The 10,579-nt window shown below is 47.0% G+C and overlaps 1 protein-coding gene across 1 annotated transcript; it reads right to left on the bottom strand.

Annotated features, from left to right (window-relative positions):
• Positions 1–3,874: 3,874 nt before the first annotated feature.
• On the bottom strand, positions 3,875–10,565 carry LOC139395877 (small ribosomal subunit protein uS11m-like). Its single transcript, XM_071143190.1, has 6 exons — positions 10,489–10,565; positions 9,921–10,025; positions 7,340–7,438; positions 7,113–7,242; positions 6,860–6,925; positions 3,875–4,340 (listed from the first exon to the last, which is right to left on the bottom strand). Exons 1-6 carry the CDS (start codon positions 10,563–10,565, stop codon positions 4,233–4,235), a joined length of 585 nt encoding a protein of 194 aa, XP_070999291.1. The 3' UTR covers positions 3,875–4,232.
• Positions 10,566–10,579: the final 14 nt, after the last annotated feature.

The raw sequence follows: 10,579 nt of genomic DNA, 5'->3' as shown, positions 1-10,579 counted from the left end.
TTACAATGTGTTTAGGGCTGGTAGGAAAGGCAACGGTGGTGGTGTTTCTATGGATGGTTACAATGTGTTTAGGGCTGGTAGGAAAGGCAACGGTGGTGGTGTTTCTATGGATGGTTACAATGTGTTTAGGGCTGGTAGGAAAGGCAACGGTGGTGGTGTTACTATGGATGGTTACAATGTGTTTAGGGCTGGTAGGAAAGGCAACGGTGGTGGTGTTTCTATGGATGGTTACAATGTGTTTAGGGCTGGTAGGAAAGGCAACGGTGGTGGTGTTACTATGGATGGTTACAATGTGTTTAGGGCTGGTAGGAAAGGCAACGGTTGTGGTGTTTCTATGGATGGTTACAATGTGTTTAGGGCTGGTAGGAAAGGCAACGGTTGTGGTGTTGCTATTTACACAAGGAATCTTCTTTCTGTGTCTCTGTTAAAGGCCACCTCCAGTCCTAAACTATTATACTTGTTGGCTTTAAGTCTTCAGTTGTGTTCAAAGTCAAGAATAACAGTTATAGGAATCTACCGTCTACCTTCCGCCAAGAAGTGTGTACTAAACAAGCTCCCTGATTTAATTGCCATTTTTATTACCCCAGAGGTGTTGATCGCTGGATATTTTAATCTTGCATGGATGCTGGAAGCTGACTGTCTACATAACTGTTGTACTAATCTAAATTTGACCCAGCTGATTACAAAGCCCACTCGTCCAAACTTAAAGGACTCTACGAAATCGACTTTGATTGACCTCATATTTACAAATACTCCAGAGTAATATTCTGGGGTATTTGCTGTGGATATTAGTGACCGCTGTCCCATTGTTTGTGTCAGGGATATCCAGATGCCTCGAGCCTAGCCTCATTTTATCAACGAGAGACATTTTAAACATTTCAACGAACTGGCCTTTTATTGGTGACCTTTATTTTGGTGACTTTGATCGTATTGCTTCTGTACCTGACCCAGAGTGTATTGTAGATAAACATGTTCCCTTAGAATTAATAGAATTAAAAGTAGGTCTTGCCCTTGGTTCAGTCCAGAGCTATCTGAAGTCATGCACATCAGGGATGCTGCCTGGGCCAAAGCTAGATTCCCAGACGGGCAGTCTTTCAGGAAGTTGAGAAATCCGTGTAAAATAAGTTTTAAAAAGCTAAATCCATTATGCCAATACACTATCTGAATGTACAGGGAACTCAGATACATTTTGGGAAGCTGTTAAATCCATTAAGCTAATACACTATCTGAATGTACAGGGAACTCAGATACATTTTGGGAAGCTGTTAAATCCATTATGCCAATACACTATCTGAATGTACAGGGAACTCAGATACATTTTGGGAAGCTGTTAAATCCCTGAAGGGATGTATCTCTTCTTCTCTCCCTCAATAAATGAATTCATTTAGATTCCCTGGCCCTATTACTGACAACATGGATATCATTAATGGGTTTAAATCACCTTTATCTCTGAATGTATATCAAAGGCAGCTTGGTGAAAATGCTGGTCAGGAGTTTCCCTTTTTCTGAAATTCACTGATAAAGAAGTCCTGGATGCTTTGTTAACGTTAGACATGATAACATCCCCTGATCATTTGGAGCCTGGTCGTGCTGAAGTGTGCATCACCTCTTATTGCTGTCTCAGTAGCCCACATTTTTAATTTAACGTTGTTAACAGGACGTTTTCCAAAAGCAAGGAAATCTGCATATGTGCTGCCATTCCATCAGCCCACATTGAGCTTGTTTCTCAATATCAGTACCTGGGAGTCTGGTTGATGACAAGTTGTCCTTCGAGCTGATATAAAACATCTGACTAAGAAGCTATCCGTACAGCGCCCCCTATTCCGTACAGCGCCCCCTATTCCGCATACCACTGGTGGGCGTGACCAAAGCACCGGTTCCAAGTGCCAACGCCGTTTATCAAACTCCAGGTGTTTATATTAGTTGAATAACATGGTAATCGAGCTCTTTGGCCAGGCAGACCAGTTGGATAACATGATAAGAACTCTTTGGCCAGTCAGACCAGTTGGATAACATGATAAGAGCTCTTTGACCAGTTGGATAACATGATAAGAGCTCTTTGGCCAGTCAGACCAGTTGGATAACATGATGGGAGCTCTTTGGCCAGTCAGACCAGTTGGATAACATGGTAATAGAGCTCTTTGGCCAGTCAGATAACATGATAATAGAGCTCTTTGACCAGTCAGACCAGTTGGATAACATGATAAGAGCTCTTTGGCCAGTTGGATAACATGGTAATAGAGCTCTTTGGCCAGTCAGATAACATGGTAATAGAGCTCTTTGGCCAGTCCGATAACATGGTAATAGAGCTCTTTGGCCAGCCAGACCAGTTGGATAACATGATAAGAGCTCTTTGGTCAGCCAGACCAGTTGGATAACATGGTAATAGAGCTCTTTGACCAGTTGGAGAACATAATAGAGCTCTTTGGCCAGTCATACCAGTTGGATAACATGATAATAAAGCTCTTTGACCAGTTGGATAACATGATAATACAGCTCTTTGACCAGTCAGGCTAGTTGGATAACATGATAATAGATCTCTTTGGCCAGTCAGACCAGTTGGATAACATGGTAATAGAGCTCTTTGGCCAGTCAGATAACATGGTAATAGACCTCCCGATCACTAGGCTTCAGTAGCAGAGATGTTCTGTTACCTACTGTACAGACACTAGGCTACAGTAGCAGAGATGTTCTGTTACCTACTGTACAGACACTAGGCTACAGTAGCAGAGATGTTACCTACTGTACAGACACTAGGCTACAGTAGCAGAGATGTTCTGTTACCTACTGTACAGACACTAGGCTACAGTAGCAGAGATGTTCTGTTACCTACTGTACAGACACTAGGCTACAGTAGCAGAGATGTTCTGTTACCTACTGTACAGACACTAGGCTACAGTAGCAGAGATGTTCTGTTACCTACTGTACAGACACTAGGCTACAGTAGCAGAGATGTTCTGTTACCTACTGTAGACACTAGGCTACAGTAGCAGAGATGTTCTGTTACCTACTGTACAGACACTAGGCTACAGTAGCAGAGATGTTCTGTTACCTACTGTAGACACTAGGCTACAGTAGCAGAGATGTTCTGTTACCTACTGTACAGACACTAGGCTACAGTAGCAGAGATGTTCTGTTACCTACTGTACAGACACTAGGCTACAGTAGCAGATATGTTCTGTTACCTACTGTACAGACACTAGGCTACAGTAGCAGAGATGTTCTGTTACCTACTGTACAGACACTAGGCTACAGTAGCAGATATGTTCTGTTACCTACTGTACAGACACTAGACTACAGTAGCAGAGATGTTCTGTTACCTACTGTACAGACACTAGGCTACAGTAGCAGATATGTTCTGTTACCTACTGTACAGACACTAGGCTACAGTAGCAGAGATGTTCTGTTACCTACTGTACAGACACTAGGCTACAGTAGCAGAGATGTTCTGTTACCTACTGTAGACACTAGACTACAGTAGCAGAGATGTTCTGTTTGACCCCTCCTATCAGTACACCTTGATGGAACCAGGAAGTTAGCAACGTTTGACCCCTCCTATCAGTACACCTTGATGGAACCAGGAAGTTAGCAACGTTTGACCCCTCCTATCAGTACACCTTGATGGAACAAGGAAGTTAGCAACGTTTGACCCCTCCTATCAGTACACCTTGATGGAACAAGGAAGTCAGCAACGTTTGACTAGTTTCTGTATAACTGCATGTTTTGGTTGTTCACCTCATGTTAGTTAAACCTGCTGGACTGATCTGACCAGGTTCTCTCCTGCTGGACTGATCTGACCAGGTTCTCTCCTGCTAGACTGATCTGACCAGGTTCTCTCCTGCTGGACTGATCTGACCAGGTTCTCTCCTGCTGGAAGCCTTGTATTTATAAACACATGTTGTACAGGGGTTTGGGTGTATATGGATTTAATAAACATCGATGAATCATTTTCTATCTGTTACTAGATGTGCTGGTCCATGCATTCAGGTTCAGCCAGTTCCCCCAGACACAGATTAAGACCTGGACTGAAGATTCTACATTGAACTTGTTTTTCAGTCCAGGGATGAATCTGTGTCTGGGAAACAGGCCCTGAATGTTTTAAACATTTCTGCAGGTACAAGTATTTTCCAAAATGCTTAAATACCAGTAAAAAATAGTCTTCATACAACAACATTAAGCATGTTACAAGACAGATGGCTGGACCCCTGCAGTCCATGATGGTACGGTCCTGTTCATATTCTTCGAGCCTTGCGAGGGCGACAACCATTGTGTGGTACGGGGGTGTTGTCTGTGATGGACACAACCTCCAATCCTCCCATGGTCAGACCCTTGATGGCAGACTGCACACAGAGAGAAATGCATCAGAACCGAGTCAAATGTATTTTCCTCATCTCTACAAGATTCTGACAGATTCAAAACCAGATGTTTAATTAACCAGGTAAATTGACTGAACACATTCTAATTTGGGATACAGGGTGGTCTGCTGCTGGTTAACACAGTGGGATACAGGGTGGTCTGCTGCTGGTTAAAGCCAGCAGTGGGATACAGGGTGGTCTGCTGCTGGTTAACACAGTGAGATACAGGGTGGTCTGCTGCTGGTTAAAGCCAGCAGTGGGATACAGGGTGGTCTGCTGCTGGTTAAAGCCAGCAGTGGGATGCAGGGTGGTCTGCTGCTGGTTAACACAGTGAGATACAGGGTGGTCTGCTGCTGGTTAACACAGTAAGATACAGGGTGGTCTGCTGCTGGTTAACACAGTGGGATACAGGGTGGTCTGCTGCTGGTTAAAGCCAGCATTGGGATACAGGGTGGTCTGCTGCTGGTTAAAGCCAGCAGTGGGATACAGGGTGGTCTGCTGCTGGTTAACACAGTGGGATACAGGGTGGTCTGCTGCTGGTTAAAGCCAGCAGTGGGATACAGGTTGGTCTGCTGCTGGTTAAAGCCAGCAGTGGGATACAGGTTGGTCTGCTGCTGGTTAAAGCCAGCAGTGGGATACAGGTTGGTCTGCTGCTGGTTAAAGCCAGCAGTGGGATACAGGTTGGTCTGCTGCTGGTTAAAGCCAGCAGTGGGATACAGGGTGGTCTGCTGCTGGTTAACACAGTGGGATACAGGGTGGTCTGCTGCTGGTTAAAGCCAGCAGTGGGATGCAGGGTGGTCTGCTGCTGGTTAACACAGTGGGATACAGGGTGGTCTGCTGCTGGTTAAAGCCAGCAGTGGGATACAGGGTGGTCTGCTGCTGGTTAAAGCCAGCAGTGGGATACAGGGTGGTCTGCTGCTGGTTAACACAGTGGGATACAGGGTGGTCTGCTGCTGGTTAAAGCCAGCAGTGGGATACAGGGTGGTCTGCTGCTGGTTAAAGCCAGCAGTGGGATACAGGGTGGTCTGCTGCTGGTTAAAGCCAGCAGTGGGATACAGGGTGGTCTGCTGCTGGTTAACACAGTGGGATACAGGGTGGTCTGCTGCTGGTTAAAGCCAGCAGTGGGATACAGGGTGGTCTGCTGCTGGTTAACACAGTGGGATACAGGGTGGTCTGCTGCTGGTTAAAGCCAGCAGTGGGATACAGGGTGGTCTGCTGCTGGTTAAAGCCAGCAGTGGGATACAGGGTGGTCTGCTGCTGGTTAACGCCAGCAGTGGGATACAGGGTGGTCTGCTGCTGGTTAAAGCCAGCAGTGGGATACAGGGTGGTCTGCTGCTGGTTAACGCCAGCAGTGGGATACAGGGTGGTCTGCTGCTGGTTAAAGCCAGCAGTGGGATACAGGGTGGTCTGCTGCTGGTTAAAGCCAGCATTGGGATACAGGGTGGTCTGCTGCTGGTTAAAGCCAGCAGTGGGATACAGGGTGGTCTGCTGCTGGTTAAAGCCAGCAGTGGGATACAGGGTGGTCTGCTGCTGGTTAAAGCCAGCAGTGGGATACAGGGTGGTCTGCTGCTGGTTAACACAGTGGGATACAGGGTGGTCTGCTGCTGGTTAAAGCCAGCAGTGGGATACAGGGTGGTCTGCTGCTGGTTAAAGCCAGCAGTGGGATGCAGGGTGGTCTGCTGCTGGTTAACACAGTGGGATACAGGGTGGTCTGCTGCTGGTTAAAGCCAGCAGTGGGATACAGGTTGGTCTGCTGCTGGTTAAAGCCAGCAGTGGGATACAGGTTGGTCTGCTGCTGGTTAAAGCCAGCAGTGGGATGCAGGGTGGTCTGCTGCTGGTTAACACAGTGGGATACAGGGTGGTCTGCTGCTGGTTAAAGCCAGCAGTGGGATACAGGGTGGTCTGCTGCTGGTTAAAGCCAGCAGTGGGATACAGGGTGGTCTGCTGCTGGTTAACACAGTGGGATACAGGGTGGTCTGCTGCTGGTTAAAGCCAGCAGTGGGATACAGGGTGGTCTGCTGCTGGTTAAAGCCAGCAGTGGGATGCAGGGTGGTCTGCTGCTGGTTAACACAGTGGGATACAGGGTGGTCTGCTGCTGGTTAAAGCCAGCAGTGGGATACAGGTTGGTCTGCTGCTGGTTAAAGCCAGCAGTGGGATACAGGTTGGTCTGCTGCTGGTTAAAGCCAGCAGTGGGATGCAGGGTGGTCTGCTGCTGGTTAACACAGTGGGATACAGGGTGGTCTGCTGCTGGTTAAAGCCAGCAGTGGGATGCAGGGTGGTCTGCTGCTGGTTAACACAGTGGGATACAGGGTGGTCTGCTGCTGGTTAAAGCCAGCAGTGGGATACAGGGTGGTCTGCTGCTGGTTAAAGCCAGCAGTGGGATACAGGGTGGTCTGCTGCTGGTCAAACTGCTGGGATAACTTCAGAGTGGGGGGAGATGCATCATGTGAACACTGTTTATCTCTACGGTATGAATTCTGCATTTCATCAAAAAAGGTTCTCACCAGGCGTCCAGGACCCAGACCTTTCACCAACACGCGGACAAACGTCACCCCCACCGCTGTGGCCTTCTGCCCAGGAGAAGAAGAATACAGGACCATTCATCAGGAAACACAAATTAATCTTTTTGCCAGTTTGTTTTAGGCTCTAGTGCCATCTAGTGGAGAACAGATGTCTCGGTGTTGTCTGTAGCAGCCAGACTACAACTATTAACTATACGTCTACATGATCTATATTTTCCATGTGGTCTCATCTTACCGCTGCAGCTGAGATGCCTGCTGTCTGAGCAGCGATGGGAGTGGACTTCTTGACGTTCTTGAACCCCTCGGTTCCACACGATGTTCTGACCATGAACTGGCCGTCACAGTCTGTCACCTGGACATGTGTACTGGAGGGGGACACGTTAAAATATCAGCTGTTCACATCAGTCTGTCACCTGGACATTAAAATATATCAGTTATTCACATCACTGTCTGTTAGCTTACTTGTTATATGTGGCTTTGATATGTGCTATTGGCAACTCCTCATACTTCTTCCCAGCCCATCTCAGCACACTGTCCTGGCCAGGCATCGGGGGGAGGTGACTTAGAGAGGAGGAAGAAACATGGGCAAACTGTTGGAAACGTGACAATATTGAGCAAAGACTGTTGGTGAAACATATGACTAGTTTGAATGTCCCATTGGTAGGAGTCTTAAATCGTAGATGGCCCAGTTTGTTTTCCAATGAGCACGTTGGCCAATAATACGGAGGGGAGTCGTGGTTTATAATACGGAGGGGAGTCGTGGTTTATAATACGGAGGGGAGTCGTGGTTTATAATACGGAGGGGAGTCGTGGTTTATAATACGGAGGGGAGTCGTGGTTTATAATACGGAGGGGAGTCGTGGTTTATTATACGGAGGGGAGTCGTGGTTTATTATACGGAGGGGAGTCGTGGTTTATTATACGGAGGGGAGTCGTGGTTTATTATACGGAGGGGAGTCGTGGTTTATTATACGGAGGGGAGTCGTGGTTTATTATACGGAGGGGAGTCGTGGTTTATAATACGGAGGGGAGTCGTGGTTTATAATACGGAGGGGAGTCGTGGTTTATTATACGGAGGGGAGTCGTGGTTTATTATACGGAGGGGAGTCGTGGTTTACCAACTCGTCTACGAATTCTTAGAATGCACCCCGCCCTCCTCCCCCTTTTCCTCCTTCCCCTTTTCTTCACGCTGATGACGGGGATTTGGGCCTCGTCTTGACAAAGCAGTATATCCTTTGCTTCGAACTCATTAAATTAAAAAAAACTCTGCGTCCAGTTCGAGGTGAGTAATCGCTGTTCAGATGACCAGGAGCTCTTTTCGGTCATAAGAGACGGTAGCAGCAACATTATGTACACAATAAGTTACAAACAATGTGAATAAAATAAATAGCCCAGTTGGTTAGGAGCCTGTAAAACAGCAGCCATCACCCCCAGCACCATAACTATACCTCAACTGGTAAACACGTTGAGGAAACTAAATGACTTGGTGTTGACTTAGAGTGTAAACTGTCATGGTCAAAACATATAGATTCAATGGTTGTAAAGGTGGGGAGAGGTCTGTCAGATTTCTTGATACCACACTCCGCAAAGCAAGTCCTGCAGGCTCTAGTTTGATCTTATCGTGAGTGTTGTCCAGTCATATGGTAAAGTCCTGCAGGCTCTAGTTCGATCTTAGCTTGATTATTGTCCAGTCATATGGTCAGGTGCAACAAAGAAGGACCTAGTTAAGCTGCAGCTGGCCCAGAACAGAGCGGCACGTCTTGTCATCAGAAGGCTAAGATCAATACAGTCTCTCTGGGATGGAAGTAGAGGAGAGACTGATTGCAACATTATAAGAAACAGTCGTTAAATACCAAATTGTTTGCACAGTCAACTTACACAAATCTCTGACACACACACACTTACCCCACCAGACATGCCACCAGGGGTCTTTTCACAGTCCCCAAATCCAGAACAACTTCCAGAAAGTGTACAGTATTACATAGAGCCATGATTACATTGAGCTCCCATCTGAGATCCCTCAAGTGAACAGCAAACCGGGTTTAAAAAATCCTAAATAATAAGTCATTGGACAAAGGTGTCTTCTGTACGATGTTCTGTCTGAACATTAACAGGCATCGCTTGCAGTACGGTTTTGGAGGCATATGGACTTTATCTTTCAAATCAGAGAGAAATCCTTTTTTTTTAACTAAAAGGTTAAAATTACAACACATCTTTATAGGGTTAGTGTTCCCACACGGCCATATCTCCATGGTTCATTGCTTGTTTACGAAGACAGATGGAACTACCTGTGTTAATTAGCTATCTAGCATGCTCTGTACACCTGTGTGTCAGCGAAACTCAGGAAGTGGAGCTGAATTATAGTTTTGCTGGATGGATCTGGGCAAAATGAACTATTGTTTTATTTTGAAGGATTGTTTCTCGCTGATGACACAGAGTTGGGAATGTAGCTCACATGAGCCAGTTGTGAGCGAAGCGAATGGCTGAGAGCTGTAGGGAGAAGTCAGAATGGCTGAGAGCTGTAGGCAGAAGTCAGAATGGTTGAGGCAGAATGGCTGAGAGCTGTAGGCAGAATGGCTGAGAGCTGTAGGCAGAATGGCTGAGAGCTGTAGGCAGAAGTCAGAATGGTTGAGGCAGAATGGCTGAGAGCTGTAGGCAGAATGGCTGAGAGCTGTAGGCAGAATGGCTGAGAGCTGTAGGCAGAATGGCTGAGAGCTGTAGGCAGAATGGCTGAGAGCTGTAGGCAGAATGGCTGAGAGCTAACGGCAGAATGGCTGAGAGCTAACGGCAGAATGGCTGAGAGCTAACGGCAGAATGGCTGAGAGCTAACGGCAGAATGGCTGAGAGCTAACGGCAGAATGGCTGAGAGCTAACGGCAGAATGGCTGAGAGCTAACGGCAGAATGGCTGAGAGCTAACGGCAGAATGGCTGAGAGCTATAGGCAGAATGGCTGAGAGCTATAGGCAGAATGGCTGAGAGCTATAGGCAGAATGGCTGAGAGCTATAGGCAGAATGCCACCTAGAGTCTGAGAGCTAGTGTTACCTGAAGTCTTTGGATATTTTCCCAGGTGTGGCTGAGACACTGGCATCCTCTTGCAACCTGACAGCACTGGAGGACACTGCTCTCTGCAGACCGCTGGTTCCACAACTATAACAGAGAATAAACCAATCAGCACACTGCAGACCGCTGGTTCTACAACTATAACAGAGAATAAACCAATCAACACACTGCTCTCTGCAGACCGCTGGTTCTACAACTATAACAGAGAATAAACCAATCAGCACACTGCTCTCTGCAGACCGCAAATCAACTGGTTCATGTTGAGACAGTCCAGTAACTGCCCAGATCATCTAGTGAACAGGAATAGAAACACCACATGTGAAGGTGTTGGTTTCATGAGCTGAAATAAACAATCCCAGAAAAAGCTTATTTCTCTCAAATGATTTACACAAATGTGTTTTTATGTCCCTGTTAGTGAGCATTTCTTCTTTGCCAAGATAATCCATCCACCTGACAGGTGTGGCATATCAAGAAGCTTTTTGAGTTGGAGGCGTGCGTGGCCACGCAGTCATGGGTGAACAAGGAGTACAGGAGGGGGCTGAGCACCCACCCTCGTGGGGCCCCTGTGTTGAGGATCAGCGAAGTGGAGGTGTTGTTTCCTATCTTCACCACCTGGGGGCGGACCATCAGAAAGTCCAGGA

Source organism: Oncorhynchus clarkii, unplaced genomic scaffold, assembly GCF_045791955.1.
Source record: "Oncorhynchus clarkii lewisi isolate Uvic-CL-2024 unplaced genomic scaffold, UVic_Ocla_1.0 unplaced_contig_4934_pilon_pilon, whole genome shotgun sequence".
Taxonomy (NCBI): Eukaryota; Metazoa; Chordata; class Actinopteri; order Salmoniformes; family Salmonidae; genus Oncorhynchus; species Oncorhynchus clarkii.
Note: the sequence above shows the minus strand (reverse complement) of the source record. Positions and strands in the feature narration are given on the sequence as shown.